General features: G+C 40.3%; 1 protein-coding gene across 4 annotated transcripts in view; it reads right to left on the bottom strand.

Annotated features, from left to right (window-relative positions):
- The window catches only part of CRPPA (CDP-L-ribitol pyrophosphorylase A), a 175,985-nt gene that overhangs the window by 125,705 nt on the left and 25,427 nt on the right, over positions 1–24,853 (bottom strand). For all 4 annotated transcript variants that reach the window (XM_045007023.1, XM_045007021.1, XM_045007025.1 and 1 more), the window contains exon 3: positions 4,117–4,266. In XM_045007023.1, the coding sequence (XP_044862958.1) occupies positions 4,117–4,266 (150 nt within the window). The remainder of the gene's footprint in view (positions 1–4,116; positions 4,267–24,853) is intronic.

The following is a 24,853-nucleotide window of genomic DNA, read 5'->3' as shown; positions in this document are numbered from 1 at the left end:
GAAAGGGCACAAGAACCTATGATCTAGTCCATGGCAATAATGCACTTGGAGGGGAGGAAGTCATTGTATTTCTGCCCCATCTAGAACTCTAACTTTGCACCATGCAGAAAGCTGAGTGAGTCCTGAGAGCATAACCAGTGCAGTGGGCATACTATGACTGGAGCAAAAAGCTCCACTGACTATATGTACATGATGATACGAAGAGGCTTCTAATTTAGCCAACTCTCAGTGGATTTTCATTAGGGCAGCAAAAGATACCTCCCTGACAAATTTCAAGTTCCAGCTATAAGGGATGGTGACATTAGAACACTTCAATAAAGCAGATGGAATTTTTTAAACAAATAAAACATACATATTTTCCCCTAACCTTGTTTTCAGAAATGGCTAAGCTATTTTTGCTGAAACTTCGCAAAATAAATTCACTCTGAGGCAGAGAGCTAACATGTAAAATTTCAGACCAAATGGCTAGGACTTGGCAAAGCTATAAACAACCAAAAATAGAGCCTTATACTGGAAAATGTTAGGTAATCTTAACTGTAGCTGTTGCTGCCTCTTTCACCTATAATATATGAATAGGTATAATGGGATTATGACAAAATATTGTATATAACTCAGTTATGTCAAATCTGTGGTCTTTGAGGGCAAATGTGTTAAGAATAAATGGATGACTCTCCTCCCCAAAACAAGGCACTTAAGGAGAAAGGGTGCAAAGGGAGAAGAACAGGACAGAAAATATGCCCCAAAGCATTGATTGTAACCTTTTGACCTTTCAGAAATATGTTTTGCCCAGAGGCTCAAAAATTTGGACACCACTCATACAGCTGTTTGTATTGTCATAATTTTTAAAAGAAATGTTTACATTATTTTCCCAGGAGACTAAGCAGTTCTTTTTCAATTATTTGCATTCCTCTTGTAAAAATGTGAAAGACTCAAATGTCTTCTCTCTTTGAGATGTGGGTGCAGACGTGTATTCCACGACCCACCTTTCACCCGTCTGTATCGGAGTCTCTACTCTTAACATTCAGTGCAAAGGAACTGAAAGGGGGGGTTTGCATGTCGCTGCAGCGCTACCTTTAAATAGTCACGGGAGGAGCTAAGGGCCGTAGGGCACAAGCGGCATCCCTATGGATACTGCTAAGCAAAAGTTTTCCAGTTTCAGTCAGCACTGGGCATGCGCACATCTGAGTGGAATGCACGTCTGCAGCCACATGAAGAATAGCTCTTTTTTCCAAAATACAAATTAAATATCTGAAACCCTAGCCATCATTCCTATAAATGTTCAATAGCAATCCAGTCAAAGTACTGTTTGTTGGCATTTCTAGTTATTAATTTTGTTTCAAATATATTTATTTCTTTAGGGATTGGTGGGTTAGAGCCAATCTCATTTAATGATCTAGAAGGGCAAGTAAAACAGCCTATTAATGAGATTCACATATTATAAGTTGAGAGAAGATGCAAATACCTCTGCGGACAGAACAGTAATAGAAAATGGACCTAGAGAAATGAGAGACGTGAGCAAACACTAAAATGAGATCCTACATGCAAAAATGTGATGTGCAATATCAGACAAAAAATAAAACAAACGCACATATATTCAATTGGGAAACCTGGGGAAGCAGTAAAGGTGAAAGTGGCCTTCAACTGGCCCCCGGTGTTATGTCATAAAGGTCACTATTGTGTTTTCTACACAGAGTAAGATCATAGTCTAGTATGCACAGAAGAGCTGGACTCCATTCCCAGCTTTGCCATATGACCTGCTATGTGATCTTGGACAAGACGTTTAATTTCTCTTTCTGTATCTGTAAAATGCTGTAATGATACCAATGTTCTTCATGAGATTTTTGTGAAGATTAGTTAAGGTTTGCAAAGCACTTTTAGCTATCTTCTTTCCACCTCCAGTCCCTACAAAAAGTTCTTCTGCAGTTAGATTGTAAGGTCTTCAGGGCAGCAGCTATCTTTTTGTTATCTGTTTATATAGTTCCTAGCACAAGCAGGGCACTGAATCTTGATTGGAGCCTTTAGGTGCTATTGCAGTAAAATAAATAACAACCACTACTACCTGTGACCAGAAACATTTAAGAAGTTTTAGTGAAGTGAATTCTTTTCCAGAGCTCCAAAGCATAGAGCATTTGTGCATGTTGCATCATCCCTTCGGATGAACAGCATATAGCCAATGCAACGGGTGTGGGGAAGCGACCATAGCCCTGGTTCCTCAATGGCCCCTTTTGGAGTTTTGCTCCTACAGAGGGAGAGAAGTGCACACTCTAGGTGGGAGCATTTCCTGTACTCAGAGGAACACAGGGATTGCAAATATCGCTGGCCATTGAACAATGCAGTGGAGGGACAGCAAAGCTCCTTTACACCCTTCCCAGCTCTCTAGTGTACCTGCACATGGGGTATCCACAGTATAACCCTAGAAAAATAGAGTACAGTATTATACAGTATTTTTTTAGAAATAGTATATGCCCATGCAATTAAAAACAGTCACAACAGATACTCATGAGGCGGGGAGTGACATCTCCTGAATGTTGAGAGCGTACCAATGCAATAGTAACATCCTTTTCATGTAGATTTCATGTGGAATAAATACTTTATTTCATTCATAGTAGATAAATGGGAGTGATGATATAGGGGGTAAGCTTCATCTAAGACTCAAAAGATTTCACAACACAGGTTGTTAGTCTTCCAAAGGATTTGTAACAGCTTCTGCTTTTCAACCATAGGGTACCATGCTTTACACACTAGTGCACTGAAAGAATTCCTGCCGAGTGGCAAGTGAAGTAATTTCATGCTCCCAGGCACCAACCTTGGAGATCGCTGGATGATAGGCCACTCCCCACAAGTTGATGTGTGAAGAGGAAGTGAAGCCTGGAGATTAGAGTTTGGAGTGCTTCCAGTAAACTCTGAGTGTAGGGTGAGGCAAATGAAAGAAAACATCAAAGGGGATAATGGTGAAACTATTAAGGTTTCATTAGAATCTCCTGCCCCAAATTTTTCAGTTCAATAAAGATGGTGTTAATGCAATATAGTTAATTAATGGAAAGTTAAAACAGATTGTATTCACATATGTATCATGATCAGTCATTAATCAATGTATCTAGTGAATCTAATAATTTACTACGATGCATGGAATATTAAATAGTTTCACATACATTAACTGATATTTGCAAAATTAGTATCTTCCAATATTTTAGCATATGCCACTGTCCATTATTACACTACTCACACACTGGATTGCCTCCACAAAGTCCTGCCACTTACTGCACTGATTCATTAAGATACTTAACATATATCTAACTTTAAGCATGTTAGTCCACTAGCTTATGTATTTTGTTGAATCGAGACCTAAACTCTAAATCACTGGGAATCTTTCCAATGGGCTGTGGATCAGGCCCTTAATCCCTGAGTAGAGGAGTGTTTTGCTTGAGTCATCTTCACCCATGAAGTGGAAGAGGTCAACGTGTCATGGGAAAAGAGGAAAATAAGGGACAAAGATTACCGCAAAGCTAGAGAGAAAGTAAGAGGACATGAAATTAAATAACTGTAATTGCTAATTTTCTGACTTTTGTGAGTTTTCTGGGTTACTTGAATCTTAATTCAAATTCAGGCTTGTAGCATAAACTTTAACAGGTTTAATGATACATTAATGCACAAAGGAAAAGAGACACATTGGTAAAATACATGAATGGCTAAATTCTCTCTGGTATAATTCCATTGACTATAATGGAATTACACCATCAAAGAATATGGTTCATAATATACAAAATACATATTTCATCATGTACCATTAGGCATAGATAATGATTTTTTTGTCACCTAAAACCCAGGAATCACATTTGTATTTGGCAGTTTGATAACAGTATAAATTGAACAGATGATAAGAATGGTCACTAGTACGCAGATCATAGTAAAAAAATAATAAAATATTATTATAAAACATTGTCATTAGGAGACTACACTGAAATGATTTACATGCAATCTCATATAATCTGGGATAGATTTATAGAAATTTCAACTATAATTTTCAGAAAAACCAAACAAGGTGAATTATTTTCCTTTAACAGACATTGAGGGGGGGAAAAGGGAGCTTCTGTCTTGAAAAGCCCAAAATCTTACCTGATGATATGCTTGATAGATTATATCAAATAGGAAAGCCTGAGGCATTTCACTTGCTCTGTACCTGGCACGTTCTAGTGAATGGTCTAAAGAACCATCTGCAGAGGAAGCAACAACAGTAGAGACGAGAGGACGGATTGCTCCTGCTGCCTAGGGAACAAAAAAAAATCTTAAATATATACTTTATCTTAGCTAATTTCTGCACAGAGAACAAGCCAAAACAAAATTAACCTCTATACACTCTAGGCAAGCCTAGTGCTGCCAGGTGTTAAGCTCTTCTTGAGAGATACTGAGCATCCCCCATTCCCAGTGACTTTAGAGCACAGCTGGTGCAGTTTTGCTCTGCAGAGGTGGAGCAACCTATTACTGAAACAACAGTGGTATTTGCCTTAATCACCTTGACCTTCCATTACATGAGTTATCATAAAGAAATTTACTTAGTTCACTATTTTATGTGCACAGAGGGAAGACACATAATTGAGGTGAACCCCCGGTGCTTGAAGCCAGGTCCCTGTGCATAAGATTACCAGGAGCAGCTCAAGGGGAAGGGACCAGAGGATCCAAATAACAGAAAAAGGATCTGAACAATTTTCTTGTGTGAAGAGCTTGAGCTTCCCTTCTTCATGAAAACAGGGAAGACGGGGCCCACAAAGTTCTGCCTGGAGTAAAAGAAAGCCATTTTCTCACATCCCAGGGCAGAATATGGCACCAGAAAGTCAGTAAGTTAGCGATTTTCATCCTTAATCAATTAATCAGTAGGCTACAAAATCAACTCAGAAATAAAGCATTAGCAGATGTACTGAAGGGAACAATCCTGTTGAGATAGATGGCCTAGATGATCTATGGCACTGGGTCTTTTCCATCTCTAATTTCTGATTCTAGGGTGCTGGATCATTATTCCTATATCCCAGCTGCTGGACATTTGGATAATGTTATTTGATTTGTCATGTTTTAATTGGACACATACAAAAAAAATTATAAAATTCAAAGGTCCTGGGGAAAAAGTCGTATACAACCCACAACTTTTCCATGATTAGTTAAGTCTATTTAAATGTCTTAATACACGTTTTTCTGAAACAGTAATACCAGAAAAAAAAACTTATTTTGTCAAATAAGATTTCCCAGGCTCATGCAATATTATGTTATAATCTCTTTGTCAATCATGCAAGATTACATTCTAACCATAGGAACATAGGACTGGAGGGGACCTCATGGGTCATTGAATCCAGTCCCCTGCTAGTGCAGGCAACTCCATCATTCAATGCTGTTCACAAACGTATCAAGCTCTATCTTGACCAGTTAGGCTGATGCCCCCAGTATTCCTATTGGAAGGCCATTCCAGAACCTTACTCCTCTGAGGCTAGAAACTTTGTTCTAACTTCCAGTCTACATTTGTTTGTGACCAGTTTGTGCCAACAGTGTCCGTTACCTTAAACAGCTCTTCTTCTCTTCCTCCTTATCCCCCCAAGGTATTTATAGAGAGCAATCACATCCCCTCTCAGCTTTCATTTTGCTAGGCTAACGGAGCAAGATTTTTTAGTTTCCTCTCCATTCCCCTGATCATCCTACCAGCTCTTCTCTATACCTGCTCCATTTTGAATTCATTTTTCTTGAACATGGGTGACCAGGATTATACACAGTATTCCAGACCATTTTACCAATGCTTTGGACAGTGGGATTAATTCTTCCCTATCTCAACTGGAAATACCTTGGCTAACACATCCTGGGATTGCATTTGCCTTTTTCACAGCATCATCACAAAATCAGACCAATGTAATGCAATGTGGTTTACATAATCAGATCTCATAAATCAGACACACACTGAAAAAACAAACGATTGCGTAAAAAATTAAAACTGTATTCTTAAAAGCACATTGAAACACTATTTTAACAACTGTTTTGTAAACAGTATAAATTCATATTTAGCATCTATATATGACAATCTAATTTGTTAATTCTAAAACCAAAAAATGACCAATATGATCATGTAGTCTGATCTCCTGAATAGCAGAAGTCAAAGAACTTCCCCAAAATAATTCAACAGTGAACCGCATCTACCATCTACCCAGTACCTAAAGTGGGACTGGTGTAGGTGGACAGTCTAGTTGACTCATATTTTCACTCAGCTACAGAGCCAAGTATTATTCCCCGCAAGGAATTTTCAAGTTCTTGTGTGGATATAAATTGCTCAGATCTAGACTGCCTCCATATCAGCAAGAAAAAAAAAACCATGAATTTCAGCTGGCATCGCTCACTGCAGTTCTAGAAGTTCTCAGGTAAAGTGTACTGGACTCATGTTCTTCCTGGCTGAAGATCAGTTAAGAAGCACTGGTCTGCACTTTGTGGAAACTTTCAACGTTTCCCTGCAGGAGGACAGGCTGCCTTCTATCCTTAAAGAATCCATCATGAAGTTTCTGCTCAGGATGACTGTTTCGATGCTAACAGTCTTACTAATTATAAATGTGTCTATCCCCTCTTTTGGGGGAAAGATGGTGAAGAAGGTTGCAGCGGGGCAATTGAACAAGTGTCTTGACCCTAGCCCATTGGATTTTGATCTGAGTACATTCCAGAAACTGCAATCGTAGTATTGGTTTGGAGACGGATGATGATAATGGAGTCTTATATGTCACAGAATCATAGAATCATAGAATATTAAGGTTGGAAGAGACCTCAGGAGTCGAATCCCCTGCTCAAAGCAGGACCAACTAAATCATCCCAGCCAAGGCTTTGTCAAGCCAGCCCTTAAAACCCTCTAAGGATGGAGATTCCACTGCCTCCCTAGGTAACCCCTTCCAGTGCTTCATCACCCTCCCAGTGAAACAGTGTTTCTTAATATCCAACCTAGACCTCCCCCACTGCAACTTGAGACCATTGCTCCTTGTTCCGTCATCTGCCACCACTGAGAACAGCTTAGCTCAATCCACTTTGGAACCCCCCTTCAGGTAATTGAAGGCTGCTATCAAATCCCCCCTCACTCTTCTCTTCTGCAGACTAAATAACCCCAGTTCCCTCAGCCTCTCCTCGTAAGTCATGTGCCCCAGCCCCCTAATCATTTTTGTTGCCCTCCGCTGGACTCTCTTCAATTTGTCCACATCCCGTCTGTAGTGGGGCGGGGGGCGGGGAGGACCAAAAATGGACACAATACTCCAGGTGTGGCCTCACCAGTGCCAAATAGAGGACAATAATCACTTCCCTCGATCTGCTGGCAATGCTCCTACTAATACAACCCAATATGCTATTGGCCTTCTTGGCCTTCATGTCTGTCAATTGCTTACAATATTATTTATCAAAATGTATTATGGGCATATTTTTGATCCTTAAAAGGGTTTGGTGGAGTCACTCAAGGCTCTTTTCTTTTTCTTTGCCAGAGATCCTAGAGGTAGTGTGGGAAATTGTTCGTCTGCTTTAAGAGTTCTTTTATGTGCTTCACATATCCTGCTCCACAAAGACAAGAAACTAATAGGAAGGGCTGTAAAAGATAAACTGAGGAGACCCAGCTTCACATCTCTATCTTGTCTGACCCAGATGGTGCAGTGGACCAATTCATCCCAACAGTTTACTCAAATTGGGGCGTGTTTAAGGCTTAGTCTCTGCAAAATTGACGTTGTGTTAGTAGACAGAACAAAAGCAACTAGAAGTGATGACAGAAACCATATCAGCACTTCTGATTTGCTACTTCGGTTACCAATTTGTGAGTGTTTGGCCTGGCTACTTAGGTAGTAGGTTTGGCCAAGAGCACTTTAAATACATAAGTAAATAAATAATGGTCTTGGTGAAAATAGTGTGACCTTTACTTTCAAGGGGGAACCTTGATACAGTTTCCCAAGTCTTTTTAGTAGTCTAAAGTCATAAATAGGCAGCCACTGATTTTAAAATGGAGAGGAATCTTGTGCCAGCATGTTTTCTGTGCAGGGTCATTAACTCAAACTCATTATTCCCTTGGATCCAACAGAGCCTGAATTTGTTAACCTTTAGAACACTATGCAACACTGATCTACATTCTTGGGCTTTTAATGAAGGCAGGGTTTGAGTTTTGAGGTGGTTAGTCATTCACATTATTAATAATTATTAGTCAAGTACTATTTACTAGTTGAGTTGATTTGTATGGGAAGTTTGCTTGACTTTCTTTAGCTTTTATTCTTTGTTTTTTCTGTATTTAAAATATTCGTTGAAGCACTTAGAGTTACCAGGGGCAGGCACTTGAAAATAATCTAAATAAATAGATTTCTTGGTTTCACACAAGTATTGTTGTTCCTTTACATTAATTAGGTACCACTAAGAAGTTTTTCTTGGTCAAATCATTAGTTTAAAAAAAAAAAAAGAAGCCTGTCCCTTTAATCTCTCTTAGATCCAACCATTCACTTGGAATAATTCTAAATGTGCAGAACACCTGCAATTTTCACTGACTTCAGTGAGAGCGAGTACTCAATCTCTCTCAGCATCAAGCCCTATTTGTCTTCATACAGTGCATCTGCTGACTAAACAAAAGATCAATCTGTCTTTGAGTAGTTCTATAATTAATAGCCTCATACCCAAAACTCATTTAAAATTTGCACTAATCCAAAACATTTATGGTCAAACTTTAAGGTCCATGTTCAGTATTTACTTAGTTGGAGTTTGAGTGAAAACAGAAGATATCTACAATATCCAAAGATACAATGGTGATTTAAGGGAGGGTAGGGAAGGATATGTACATCACTAGTCCAATGTAAACAAGGTACTGTAAGTATTCTCATTGATTCACGCTACCTCCTTCCATGAAACAACCACACAGTATCTGTCTCTTTTTAATGTTGTTATACTGCAAGCCAGAGCAGCTGAACATTTAGATATGCGTATTCAACAAATAATCACATGCATGGATTTTATATTATCTTGAAATGTTATTCAATTCATGCACCAAATTAACATAGGGTATGGGTGAGTGCACCATAAAGTCTTCCATCTTCCTAGCATCAATTTCAAACCGCGGGCCTCAATCTTAGACCAACCCCAGACTTACGTAGTTCTGCAGTGGTATCAACGTTCAGTACAGGCAATATTTTTTATACATTTGTTTTTCTGGGATCTCATCTCCCAGCAAATAAATAGTTCTGCCTAGCTATCCTTCTCAAGATTTCCCCCAGAATTTGCACTATGTTTCTAAGCTTCCTTTCTTATTTCAAGCAGCACGAGTGGAATACTGATCAGACCTGCATATTCCACAAGAGCTACATGCTAGAGTCGGAAAACATACACATTAGCACAATCAGTCTTGAGCAATAATAATAACACCATATACTAAGAAAGTGATACAAAAGGAAGGAAAGGAATTTGTGACACAATGCAAAATAACTTATATTTTTATAAAATATACATATTGAAAAGCCATATATTATTTAAAAAAAATAATTAATCTACAACTCATAGCCTGGTTTGCTTACCTGTATGAGTAGCTACTTTAAATAGGTATTAATTTATTTATTTGGATGTATACTACCAAAAAAATTTTAAAAGAGAGAGAGATATCAGCCATCCATCCAAGGCTGTGGGTGCCCTCAGCACTCTGTACACATTAAACACAGATTCCCAGACATAGCTGTTCTCAGAAAAATATACCCTAGCCAGAGCAAGTTATCCAAAAGAAAAAAAAACCCTCCCAAAAATCAAAACAAAAACATAACATCCAAACCGCCAGAGTCCTCTCTACTACCTTGCCTCACAATCTGTCCCTTCCTCATAGCCAGAGTAAAAATGGAACCCTTCAGCACATCTTGAAGGTTAACAACTTTGAGTGATATGAACCAAGGAAGGAGTGAATTCCAAAGGCACAAAGCCCTAAGAGAAGACACCAACTGCCAGGCCCAGAATAAAGAATTTGGGGGGGCACTGTGCACAATGCTTTAAAGAGGGTGCCCCCACGCCCTCTTTAAAGCATCTACAACCCATATATATTCCACCCCACATAGACCTCTGAATACCCCTCCACCCCACATATGCCTCAAAAACTCTCCACCACCCCCAATTATCCTGACAGCCCACACACACAATCCAGCGCCCAGACATACACCCTGCTCACTGCAGCCCCCAACTCCTCAACTCCATTGGCCACAGTTCCACAAATCCCCCACTCACCTTGAACATCCTGGTCCCCAACCCCACCATCCCTAATGCCCCCACAGCTCTCACAATTCACCCTGTAAACCTCAACACCACATTCTCCGCCAGCTCCTCAATTCCCGCCCCCCCCAATACTCCCCACTCACCACACAGCCCAACAACAACTTTCCCCAGTCCCCCTCCCTGCCCCGAGGACCTTCCTGACCACTCACTGGCAACTTGCCCTCCCCACCCACCCCAGCTCAGCTCAGTTCAGTTCAGTTCTTCATTCCCATCCTGCGCTAGGGTGGCTACTCTCAATCCTGGCTGCCCACCTCCACTTTATCCTATCGCCCGCCCTGCACTCACAGGGCCCTACATTGCTCAGGTTTGGCCCATCTGCCCATCCATCATGACAGAGGGGCAGCTGGGCCAAATCTGAGTGAGTGTTATTACAACCTGGTGTTAGGGATTGCAGCACCACTAAGGTTTTATTTTGTTTTTTTGCCAGTGGTTATAGGTCCTCCTGAGATGGGAGCCCTGAGCAAGTGCACACTGTTTAATCCAAGCCTGACAGCTGCAGCAGCTTGGCCTCAGAAGAGAGGCAGTATCTTAGGCCCTGATCCTGCAAGCGGACCATAGATGCCCATGCAGAGTCCCAGTGAAGTCCACCTGTACAAATCAGCTAGTTGTATTGGGGCCTTAGATAGGTGGCTCACAGGCCATTTAGGCCTGTTAGTTTGCAGCATCAGACACTAAAGTGAGGACTCTTCTGATTCTCTATTCTGATACCCTTCCTCTCCTTTTTGCTGCTAGCAATTGTTTCCACTCTACTATCTAGCTTCATATCTCCTAGCACTCATTCTCCTTCCACCTTAAATCTCCCTCGGCTAGATCTACCAACCCAAAGCATATCTTATATATATTTTAATCATGTTTTAATATTTAATAATAGGCTCTTCAATCTACAAAAGATAGTATAACATAATTCAATGGCCAGAAGTTGTCTGAATTACACAAATTCAGACTAGAAATAAGGTGCACATTTTTAACACTGAAAGTAATTAACCTTTGGAACAAATTTACCAAGGGTTGCGGTAGATTCTTCGTCACTGATCATTTTAAAATCCAGATTGGATGTTTTGCCAAAAGAGCTGCTCTAGGAATTATTTTGGAGAAGTTCTATAGCATGTCTTATAGGAAAGGTCAAACTAGATGATCACAAAGGTGCCTTCTGGCCTTGGAATCCATAAATCTATGTTAATAGATGAGTTTCAGATTTGTAATACACAGAGTAGGTCTGATGTCAGATTCATGTCTACCAAGGCTATGAATGACAATTTAACAACAGGAAAACTTTAACCATCTCTACATTTCTTAGTCTTAACATATCTTAATATTAACATTTTTAGCAGAACATGCTGATTTCTTTAATCAGAGAGTTATTCTCTGCTCTGACAAGTGCTGTAGCATGGAAACAGAGTTCTGAAAATTTTGTATTACATTGCCTTAAAAAGAAATAAACTTTCTGCCTTCATACATGCAGACCCAGAATTTAGAAGTATATTTTGTTATGTCCTAGGGGCAGCCGGTGTAGGAAGCAATCACTTGAGGCCAGAGAGCAGACAGCTAATCAAAACCTCCATTTTATTTACAGTAACAGAGAGCTCACTCAGCCGGTTGAAACCGGCTGAGCTATCCCTTAATAGTCTAACTCAGTTGCCATAGTAACAAAACCCATGACAACCAAATACACAACATATTTAAATTAATTAAAATGAGAATCTCTTTGAAGCTTTATACTGAAATCAGTTGGGACAGTCAGACACAAGACAAATACAGTAACTCCTCACTTAACGTTGTAGTTATGTACCTGAAAAATGCGACTTTAAGCGAAACAATGTTAAGCAAATCCAATTTCCCCATAAGAATTAATGTAAATGAGGGGGTTAGGTTCCAGGGAAATTTTTGTCACCAGACAAAAGACATATATATATATATATATACACACACACACACACACACACACACACACAGAGTATGTTTTAAACAAACAATTTAATACTGGTACACAGTGATGATGATTGTGAAGCTTGGTTGAGGTAGAGGAGTCAGAGGGTGGGATATTTCCCTTACTGCTAAATGATGAACTAGCAATTGCCTGAGCCCCCAAGGGTTAACCCTCTCACTCTGCAAGGCAGCAGGAATGGAGGGAGATATGCGCATTTCCCATAAGTACACTGCCTTGTTAATTAGATCAGCTTGCTTAGACCACAGCTGCTGCAAGCTTCCTCCATCCTGAGCCCTGCTCTACGGAAGATGGAGTAAGTGGGGTGCAGGAGCGGGGTGGAGGGGACACCCTGACATTAGCCCCCCTCTTCCTTCCCTCCCCCCGCTGGCACGGCAAGCAGGAGTCTCAGGGAGCAGCTCCAAGGCAGAGGGCAGGAGCAGCACATGGCAGTGGAGGGAGGGACACAGCTGAACTGCAGGCAGCCGCTGCACAGGGAACTTAGGGGAGCAGGGAGCTGATGGGGGAGCTGATAGGGGGCTGCCAGTCCACCCTGGTTCCAAGCCCCCACCAGCTAGCTGCAAGGGGCTGCTCTTCCTGCAAGCAGTAGACAAAGCAGGCGGCTGCCAAACAATGTTAGAAGGGAGCATTACACAGCTTTAAATGAGTGTGTTCCCTAATTGATCAGCAACATAACAACGAACCATTAACTGGGACAACTTTAAGTGAGGAGATACTGTAAATTCATGGTGCAATATCACTGAAGTCAGTGGAACAGTGTTGAGGGTGAATTTGGCCCAGTATGTCCACTAAGCTTAAAAAAGCTTAATTTAGTAGAAATGCAAGTGACTTTATTTTAGTCTTCAGTGAATATAAGAGTCACATAAAAATGCTGTTCAAATAAACAGCTCAGATTAATAACGTACATGAATGTAGATGGGCTAGATATATATCCAACAATTTACAAAGCTGTGGTAAAATTTTTGATTAGGTGAAAGATTATTTGCAAATTATTAAATACTTCTGTCTCTTTGGGATTTAGCCTAAATTAGTTCTGGATATGAGCCAGATGAAACTGCTCAAAATCACTGTGATTAATTTCTTCTCAACCTAATCTATCAAACTGTTTCCACATGTTAATACATGGAAAATATTCTTTTACACAAATCAAATGACTCGCAATGGTGGGCATTCACAGCTACATACACTTTCAAAAACAGAAATGAAAGCAATACTTGTGGATCTATGCATGACACAGGTAAAAACATGCACATCTATTCAGACATCTGCACTCAAGATAATTATATCTGTAGTAATCAACATGCTTCAGCCACATACAGTAATTACTATTCCAGTTAGCAGGGCTGTCTTCAGTGAATGACTGCTTACTCCAAATTTATAGAATAGCATCTTCAAAGCTAAACCAAGCACTGGTAATTATGAGATTAAAATATTTCACATATTTAATGGACTATTCCTTTTAAACCTTCTGTGTTTGTGAACCTGAAATGGAGACTATATTAATGAAACAGAGTCCTATAACTAGCTTTGGAAGAATGCCTCTAATCACTTTATTACACACAGCTGGTTGGTTTACAGTAATTTAAGATATCGGGTCTCGTTGTATCATATTTTATGCTTCTTTTTCTTAAAAGCACTTTCCCCAAATTCTATCCAGTTGTTATTAGTTGTTATTAAGGGTAACATCCTACTTCATCTGCAGACTCAAGACCATGACCTAGCAGAAATGGCACAGTTCCACTGCAGAAAAGTAGAAGAGCATGATTTTGGGAATCCTACTGAAAGGATCCTTGCTCTTGCGCTATTGCGGCTCCATGTACCCCAGTGTATAGGTGAGGTTAGGGAATATGGTTCAGGTAGAAGATATGACTGCACAAATTCTCCCAGCCACTCTCCTCCTTGAAGTGCACCAGCTGCTGGGGCTACTACAACCGTAAGACTGCAGCAGCTGGTATGGAACAGAAGATTAGAGCTGTGCAAATAACTGATTTTTTGGTTTGCTGGCAGTTCTGAATTTTTTTAATTGCTTCAGGTCAAACTAAACAATTAATTCAATCCAAAATGAAATGTGTCACTTCAGTTACATAGAATATCAGGGTTAGTAGGGACCTCAGGAGGTCATCTAATCCAACCCCCTGCTCAAAGCAGGACTAATCCCCAGACAGATTTTTGCCACAGATCCCTAAATACCCCCCTTAAGGATTGAACTCAGAACCTTGGGTTTAGCAAGCCAATGCTCAAACCACTGAGCTATCCCTCCCCTTTTCAATTTTCTAAATAAAATTGAAGACATTTTTTGAAACAGTCATTTTGAATTAAAAAATTCTAAACATTTTGTTTCAAAAACATCAAGATGAAACTTCTGACTTTTTCCTGGAAATTATTTTTGCTCCCTCCCTTTTCCTTCAGACATGAACAATTCAATGAAACCAACACAAATTAGCAACACACTTCAGTTTTGCTGAATCTGAATGTTTAGTCAAAAAGTGCTGGCTGAAAAGTTTTGCCCTGCTCTACATATTCTTTTCCCTGCAGAGAAGTCTAATGCCAGGTTAAGGATTCAGTTTTAGTACAGATTTGACTGAGAGGAGCCACGAGCTTTATTTTTATTTTAAAAACGGAAGAAAAATCTTAATTGCCCTCTGTTAAATATGTGAGTTTCTAACTGAAATTTAATATGAGACTGTAGAGCAGAATATCAATTATTCACATTAATGACAGGAAGAGCCACTGTTAATTTCAGAATTTTATGAAACAGTGTGGCATGTCCAATTCTAGTTTTACCTGATATATGTGTATTGACCACTTTTATCTATTAATCGAGAACCCAGGGACTGGATTGTTAGAAAAAATGGCATGAAACTGGTTTGAAACATTGAATGTGCTCCGAGAAAGACACTAAACATACCCTTTAGTCAGACAAAGATAGGGTCCACTAGAACATGTGGAGTTTTGAACAGTAGGCGAATGGTTTGTATGCTAAAATGTACTTAATTTCCTTAAAGTCTGTTTATCCAGCTGGGTAAGGACAATGGTGGAACTCACTGAAAGTGGACAAATGTGAATCTTAAACCAACATCAGGAAGGAAGAAGTTATAATTGTGTTTATTCCTAACTGCAGAAGAGGTCTGTTTAATCAGAAACTTAATATACACTTTGATCCAATACTACCCAGCTGACAGGATGGCTTAAACAAATGTAATGTATATTTATGACACCATAAGTCTTCTAATGAGGTCACCTTTATCACTGCATTATACTGAATTGAGTAATTGAGGAAAGGACACCTATATCAAGAGATGTCAGAACCCACATTAGTTCTGACAAGCTGGGAATTAAGAAGACTCTAGCAGAAACTGATGATCCTTAATTGAGTTTCCTTAGCTTTCTTCTTGTACATAGTTATATATTAAAGTCATAAGAATAAAAACTAACATTTCTTATTAGCTCTCCCTGTAAAATGCCAGTAAATAGCACTATGATTTATTCTAAAACACACCAGATTCTGAATGTTTAATCTGAGAAATAAGGGTGTGAAGAGCTGTCTGTACAACTTATAAATTCTACTTGATATTATGATGTTGTTACTATGAAAATTGCTATCACTTAATACCTTATGTAAATGTGGAATCCACCATTGCTGGCAGGGCCTGCAACAGGTACACACCAGGCTGAGGACAATGGGGAGTACTTAACTTTAACAATTGTGCTTTTGGTAATAATTGGAGATATACCAATCTCCTAGAACTGGAAGGGACCTTGAAAGGTCATTGAGTCCAGCCCCCTGCCTTCACTAGCAGGACCAATTTTTTTGCCCCAGATCCCTAAGTGGCCTACCTCAAGGATTGAACTCACAACCCTGGGTTTAGCAGGCCAATGCTCAAACCACTGAGCTATCCCTCCCGCCTTTTACCTAACAATAGCTATGCTAAGGGAGTTTGCTCCAGCTGGGAGCACTTTCTGGGTGTCTCTCTCAGAGTCCATTTATAACCTTTTGCTTTGGTCATCTGTCTCTTTGTTCATGCTCTCTATTCCTCCTCCTATCTTAAGGGTGAGCTGGGGAGGAATCAGAAGGCTAACACTTTTGGGTGTAGTTCTCTGAGATGGTGTGTTTAAGCTACCAGTGGAGCAGGAGGGGCAGAGGTAGAGTTGCCAACCCTCCAGAATTGGCCTGGAGTGTCCCAGAATTGGCATTGATCTCCCAGTGACTGTTGAAAGCAATCCAGGAGATTTTAACAGGATATTTAAAGAAAATGACATTACATCATGTTGGGGAAAAAAATCTCCCGGAATAGCTTCAGTCACAATTGGCAACCCTAGGCAGAGGGGGAAGTGTCAGCATTGTTCCAAGTCTCCATGCAGAAGACCACATGGGTGCAGCTGTCAATACAAGGTGCTGCATGGGGGATCTGCACCCAGAGACACTTGGCGAGTGTACCAAAGGACCCTAAAACAGGGACAGTAACTAAGCTCTGTTCAGATGCCAGAGGCTTAAACCCCAAGGATTCAATGACTGGATCATCTCACAGCAGTCTGGTGAGCTGCATCTGTGACAATGGCTTTTCAAAAAAAATGGAAACTGCATTCAAAAAAGGCAAGGAAAGGAGAGAGAGTGTGAGTGAAAGAGATAATGTTCCAATACGTTTGTTAGTCTATAAGGTGCCACAGGACTCTTTGGCCTTGGCTACACTTGCAAATTTGCAGCGCTGCAGTAGGGTGTGAAAACACACCCTCTCCAGCGCTGCAAATTGCGGCGCTGCAAAGCGCCAGTGTGGTCAAAGCCCCAGCGCTGTACGTTATTCCCCACAGGGAGGTGGAGTATACCTGGCGCTTTGACTACACTTAGCACTTCAAAGCGCTGCCGCGGCAGCGCTTTGAAGTGCAAGTGTAGCCATAGCTGTTGCTTTCTGAGTGAAAGAGAATGTGTGTGTGTAAACCACAAAACCAATTTTTCAGCATCCAAAGAGGGCCTGAGGATACCAGCGCAGGCAAAGGAGGATCAAACAACCACCAGGAATGATATGGCTGGAATGCTAAATATCCTATTTGGGCATTTTCTATCTTTCATGTTATTCTTTCAAGTGAGTCGACTGTGCACAAAATCTAATTTTAGAAGACATCAGAAAAAAACCTCAAAAAGCCATTTCATACACAGGGATCCCTGCCCTATGACGGAGTATTCTCTTTTCTCTTGGGAACAGCTTTCTACTCTTATTGTTTCACATCTTCAGATCTGTTCCTGACCCAGTCTTGCACCTGTTTGCAGTTATAGTTTCCAAAAGCCCAGATTCTATACAATAGGAGAAGAACAGAAGCACTTCTTCATCTCTATAAATTCTGAGTTTCCTACCTTATCATGGACTCTCCGGTTTGACTCCCATCCTAAACAACGGCTTGGAACAGAAGGGAGTTCTAATGCTTTTAAGCAGCTCTGTGAATCTCATCAGCTATCTCTTCACCTTCTGAAGTCTCACAGCCTCTTCTCATACCCTTTGGTCTCCTTGTCTCTTCTCTTTGTAGATTCTCATTGCCTTTCTCCTTTCCAGCTTCTTTCTCCTAAACTGCCTGCGTCAACACGCACTGTGTGAGTTCTGTGCACATACTCTATGCACACGGAATTGGAGAGACCTCCTTCATCAGGCCTATCCTAATTCCTACTCACCTCTCCCCTGTGTACACTACCTTATTTATGGGAGACCCAAGTATAAAAACCAAAGAAAGGCTTGATTCTACACTCTAATACTGTACTTGAAATCTATTGGTTTGACTTTCAGGAAATGGCCTACTACTCATTTTTGTACAAACGCAGCAGTTCATTTTTATGAGACAGAATGAGAAGCAATGCAGATCAGAAGGCAATTTCAAGCCCTAAAGCTGATAAACTCTTGAACAATGGAGTTGCACCTGTTGATAAAATGACAAACTTCAGAGAAACTTTCAGCTGGTCCCTGGAGCCTTCTTTAATGGTTCCAGAAGGAGCCCTAAACCTGCCCTTCCACAAGACAGAATACAGCAGAAGAATTTACAAATTATTTTATTATCCTTGTTCCTCTCACTAAACACACACTGTATCCAGAAGTATAGTCAAGCCATCATGAGCTACTATTTAAAGTGGTCACCATCACCAACTAAATAACTGACAGCAATTATTACACATTGGTATGACCTATGCTGCCACACAGGGGTATAAGACCCCACTATGTCCCTGCATGGCCTCCCCCACTGGGTGCAGAAGAGTAAGGAGGGGCTCTGCAATACAGTATTTCCCCAGCCACACAAACAGGAAGTGGAAGTGAAAGGGCATAGCCTTGACTCCATTCCTCAAATGCTCTGGCAAGCCCAGATGAGCCAACTCTGTGAAATAGTAATCTCCTAGTGATATGGGCAGCTTACTACCTCCAGGAGCAAAGGGGCAGTAAGAAAGGAACCAAGCCATATGCATCGAACACATGCCTAAGTGCAGGGCTTGGACAATTTACCTGGCACCACTATTCCAAAGGCTAAGCCTATTAGTCAGGAGTGAAAACTCTCTCTGAGGCCACTCCACTTTTTCCTAAAGGCCACATTCCCTTCCATTTAAAAGAATAAAAGAGTTTTGTGGGTGTGTTTTTTTTGGGGGGGGGGTGCAAGAGGGTAGGAGACTGAATTGTAACATACTGTTCATTTACTTTCCACTTAATAAATGTTAAAAGGATGTAACTTCCTTCGAAGGCTGACTGAATAGCAGGAAAAAATGTCAAAAACATTGTTCAACCATTTTTCCACTAACTGTCTAATTAGTTATTTGCTGAGTAGTATTTTACCAGCCATGTCAATTTAAAAACTTGATTCATGAGGCACATACATTGTCAATATGGCATCAGGCTCTAGGGAGTTAGTGGAGAGATGCTATGGTGCTGTGTACTTCCTCAGGTGCAGAGCAGTGGAGCTCCTCTCCTGTACACATGTGAAGTTCCACAAGGGGAGAAAAGGAGGTGGTCACTTCACAGCAACTTAGGAGGTGCTCAGAAGCATTGCTCCTCTCCTGCAAGAAACAATCTTTTTGCACCTTGGGCCTGACAGAAAACCAACTGAGGTTAATTAAGAGTCTTTACATACAATGTATGCAGTAGAAGTTCCCACAGACCTGGGCTCCTTGAGTGATGTGTGAGTAGGCTCCCTACATGAATACTATCCAAGGAGGTACTGAGATCCAACTTTTTCCACTGCCTATATATAAAGCAACAATTGTCATCAAGCATTTTATTAAGCATATAATTTTCCCCCAGATCCTAGTTTTTTCAGTGTGTCACGGTGGCCGCTGCTGAAAATTCATCCCTCAGCATACATTTGTCCTTCAATTGATTCAACTTGTTCTCTGACAAATTCATCTTATCTTCAGACTCTTGCTAATTATGAACAGAAGGATCTTTTTCTTTGAAGACTATTGAAAACTACAGTTATTCATTAAATTAATTACAGTCCACCTTCCAATTCTGAGAATGAACCTTCTACTTTGAGTTAGAGAAGGGATGAAAATCAGGTTTATAATCAAATCTAGTTGCAAATTTAACTACAGACAGAGGGACAAAGAGAGACTCTTTCTCACTGTAATAAGATTTTTCCAATAATAGAACTGACAGGTTTTTCCTTTTATTTTAATTTTAAACATTTTTTGGTGATACTGTTTAAAACATCGGCAATGAAATACTGCTAGGGGCTTTGGATTGCTGCCTTCTTCAGCTTCTACCATCCCCAGCTTTTATTGGCAATGAAGAATTTGCTTCTAGAAACGTATCATTTTACTTATAAATTGCCCCCCAAAAACATAAATGGATTTAATTTATTACAAAGCTACATAGCGAAGGGATTGTTTCAGAGAATTAATTTATTAAGACATAATTTATTATTTTTGGATAAGCTGAACATTTTGAATCCTACAGGCAAATAACAAACTGATTAGTAAATGTAATAAAGTAATTTATTTGTCTGACAAGTAGAATTAAGAGGTGCAATCCCCTATTTGATCAATTGCCATTTTAAGAACATTAAAACTTCATGCAATTACACTATCTATATGGTATGCAGATGAACAACAGTGTAGTATTATCCTTATTGCATTACTGATTTAATGTTTCTGCCAGATTTTGTATCAGAAAAGCTTTTACACATAATGTAAGAGGAAATAATTACATCTGTTATGAAACACTGAGGAGTTGACTCCTGTAGATATGGTAAGAACATGATTACAAGAGAGAACAGGAGAGGGTAACTTCTCTCTGATATTCTGAAACTAGGACAATTTTGAGATGGAGAGTCCATCGCTGTCCAGTGATTTCCTCAAAATGAAGTGTAGCTGTTCGAGGAAGATAACTTCCCACCCCATTCCCAACTAGGGGAGTTTGCCAACTTCTATTACAAAGGCTTCTGTTACACAATTTGAAGGTCCTTTCAGGTCCTCAGATGCTTCTATGCTGACAGGTAGCAAGGGAAGCCAAGAGCTTCTTCGGTCAAATTCTCTGCTGGCATAACTCGACTGAGTTAAGTGAAGCTATGCCAGTAGAGCAAGTAGCTGTTTTATCATTTGTTCCTGGTCAGAAGGCATATATTTAGAAACATACAGAAATTAAATACATCTCTACCCCGATATAACGCTGTCCTTGGGAGCCAAAAAAGCTTACCACGTTATAGGTGAAACTGCGTTATATCGAACTTGCTTTGATCTGCCGGAGTGCGCAGCCCCGCCCCCCTGGAGCACTGCTTTACCGCGTTATATCCGAATTCATGCTATATCGGGTCACATTATATCAGGGTAGAGGTGTATATGAAAGTGGGCCAAAACAACTCCTCTTCCTTGCTGCTCCAAACAAAGAACATAAGAACAGCTATACTGGGTCAGACCAAAGGTCCATCTAGCCCAGTAACCTGTCTTCTGATAGTGGCCAATGCCAGGTGCCCCATGCCAGGTGCCCCAGAAGGAAAGAACAGCACATCAAGTGATCCACACGCTGTTGCCGATTTCCAGTTTCTGACAAACATCCCTGCCCATCCTGGCTAATAGCCATTGATGGACTTAACCGCCATGAACTTATCTAGTTATTTTGTTATAGTCTTGGCCTTCACAACATCCTCTGGCAAAGAGTTCCATAGGTTAACTGTGTGTTATGTGAAAATATACTTCCTTTTGTTTCTTTTAAACCTGCTGCCTATTAAAAGACACTAGACAGCCAAGGAGCAAATTATAAATACCTAAAATAGATTGGATATACATTAGAAAAGGAAGACTATGTCAGACACGGGAAACAGATGATTACATGGGCTAGCCCAGAGCAGTAGCAAATTGGGGATTGGTTATCTCCTGTCAGGGGATGATCAGACAAACCAGGTCACATTGACTGGTGAAGAAAACGTTTATAAAGGTTGCCTTTGTCCTGTACCCAACTTATTTGGAATAATTATGCAGCTAGATTCTATAATCACCCTAGAAAAAAATCAGTGAGAAAAAAAAATCATTCACTGGATTACAAACATAATATTACTCAGTTGCAGATGAAGTGTCTGAGTTTATGTCCTTTAGCATTAAGTGGGAATTTAAACATTCAAAACAGTAAGAGTATGAGAGATGGCAGGACAGAATAGATCCAAAAATATCCTTCAGATAAGTAAACACAAACACATTTAGAAAACAAAAATGCTAGTCTCATTGCGACATCAATCTTATCTGAAAGTTCACATCAACATAAATAATCCCATGCTTCTATCAGTATTAGAAAGAACCTTATGTTAAAATAGCAGATTTACAAAAACACTATGTTAATTATGTGATCAGGATCTGAACAATCATTGATGCTCATTTTAAAAGGCATTTTAATTTATAATGGAAAATTATTTTTCAGGAAGAAAAGGAGAATTTACCATGAAAGGACCCCGGTGATGAATCACTTCATTTGGTGGTTAAAGCTCATTTAAAGGGATCAGACTCTCCAGAACAAAGACTGAGACATATTTTCCACTATATTCTAACGCACTTTTGCCTCCTTCCCCCTAAAAGTGTTACAGAAGACTATTTTTCCACTTAAATTTTGACACGTGCAATGTGGCCAGCAAGCAATATTTTCCCAAGTTTGAGATGATTAGGAAAATTATGTTGAGATATGGGACTCAAGAACAAAGTGACAATCATATTTGGAAAGTTCTACTGCTTTTTGTCATCACCTACCTCAAAAATGGCTTGTGTTAGAAATTTCAAATTAGATACATTTGAAAGACCTTGGAAGTTCTAATGGACAGGAACATTTCTGGAAATATATTTACTAGCAAATCAGGTAAACCAACTGGAATGTAAGGCTCCAGCAGACTTTAAAAGTCCCCAAATAATTGGTGCAGCTCCTGAACTGTCACTAAAGCAAAAGTAGTAGAGTCTGTTTCATTTCTTACTAATGAAGACCATCGACCAAAGTATAAGCCAATTGCTATGGAACTCTATGTATTTGGATTTATAATCATAAATATTCTTGGGAATCCCTTACATCATGTAATGTTCATAATACATATTATAACATTTGACTCATCCCACTCCTACAAGTTAAGAAATGCCACAACTCACTCCTGCCGTACACTATAGTTCCAAATACAGCTACTGCTTCATGACTTCTTCTCCTTTACCCCACTCCTCAAAGTGGACAGGCACCAGGGGAATTTTATTCCCAATATACTCCTGCCACTCTAGTATCTAAGTGCCTCAGAGTCATAAACAGATTTTATCCTCGTAACAGCCCTTTAAGATTGGAAAGTTATCATTTCCTGTTGTACTCATGAGGAACTGAGGCATGGGGTTGATTTGCCCAAGGAAGTGTGTGGTAAATCAGGAACTGAACACAGATCTCCTGAGTCCCAGTTCAATACCCTACCTACTACACCAACCTTCCCACCTGTGGCAGTGCTGTCAATGCCCTTGCCCTACTACCTGAGTCAACACAGTTTTCATCAACTACTTCCTGAGGAAATGAAGTCTCAGTAAGGGGAAGCCTCTAAGATCTTTGTGGAAACTCCAAAAAAAATGACCCTCTCTTTGTGAGGATCTGAGACATTGCCATTTCCACGTCACTGAGTCTGAAGCATTAGGCCTCATCCTCTTTTCAGCAGTAGCCTTGTCTCAGTGGAAAAGACAGAAACGTACTGATGCTGCTGACCTTCTACTGTAATGTTCCCTGCAGGGAACAGGTTGAACATACGACAGTTTTGTCTTCAGCCACCAGAATGGGGAAGGCTGGTAGCAATAAAACTTTACAACTTCCCAAGCTGGGTGTAGGCATCTAAAACATCACATGCACCCAACTCATGAAGTATATGCTTTCCTGTGTTGATGGGACTTGATCCCAGCAGTGGAGAAAGAAAAGGAAAGTAATCAGGGTCAAGAAAATTAAGAACGATAGAATGTATGATTTTCATAAATTTACAAAATTTCTATTCTGTCTCATGCACAATTTGGATACTGTAGGATTTAAACATTTGGGTTTCTGTTTTGTTTAACCTGAACTCTGAATTTCTTAGGTGAGTGATTTTTTTTAAATTATATTCTTGTAACAACTGTATTATTATATTATTTAAAACCACTAAGTTACTGATATTTATTCTTCTCAACTTCAGTTCAAGACTTTTTTTGCCTATACAATATACAAATATTTAGAATTTTACACTATGATCCTGCAATCTGTTATGCACGTGAGGTCAGTGAGGCTCCACCTGAATACAGCAGTCTACCCATGTGCAATGAGTTGCAGATGTAGGACCTTAATTTGGTAAAGAAAAAGTCCTGATCTTGCTAAGTGCTGAAATCAATGGCAGTTGAGATCACTGAGCACCTCTCAGAATCAGTGATCAAAAGAATAAAGCAATGACCCAAGATGGTTAAATATAGCGGTATGTAAACATGCATTTTGATTTCCCCCAAGTGTAACACTTAAACCACAGAACATGTAAAATCAGTTATTTCAGAAGGTTACACTACGCTAATAATCCCATATTAAAGTATATGGTATACAAGTGAAACAAATCATAGCAATGTATGCAGGGGCACTCACCCTCACAGTGACAGAAAGGAGACTAACAAGCTCCTCTGGGCCTGTTCAATTCCAATGAGGAGCACCTGAAAGGCTGGTGGGGACTTGAGGGGCTTCAAGGGAAAAGCTGCCACAGAAAGGAGTGGTGAACAGGAAGAGGCTACCCTACCTTAGGCCACGTCTATACTTACCCGCCGGGTCGACGCGGCGAGTTCGACTTCTCGGAGTTCGAACTATCGCGTCTGATCTAGACGCGATAGTTCGAACTCCGGAAGCGCCGCGGTCGTCTCCGGTACTCCACCGCGGCAGGAGGAGTTGCCGGAGTCGACCTTGGAGCCGCGGAGTTCGCTTCCGCGGCGTCTGGACGGTAAGTCATTCGAACTAGGGTAGTTCGAATTCAGCTACGTTATTCACGTAGCTGAATTCGCGTACCCTAGTTCGAACCAGGGGCTGTGTGTAGACCAGGGCTCAGATAGATTTGCTGAAGGAAGATAGCAACAATCCTCTCTACTCCCGAAGCTGCGAGACCCCGCCACAGAGCAGTACACCCCATAAGGAGAGGCTGGAGGTAGACCCCATTTAGACTAAG

The sequence above is a fragment of the Mauremys mutica genome, chromosome 2 (assembly GCF_020497125.1).
Source record: "Mauremys mutica isolate MM-2020 ecotype Southern chromosome 2, ASM2049712v1, whole genome shotgun sequence".
NCBI lineage: Eukaryota > Metazoa > Chordata > Testudines > Geoemydidae > Mauremys > Mauremys mutica.
The sequence above is the reverse complement of the archived record's forward strand: the minus strand, read 5'-3'. Positions and strand labels throughout refer to the sequence as shown.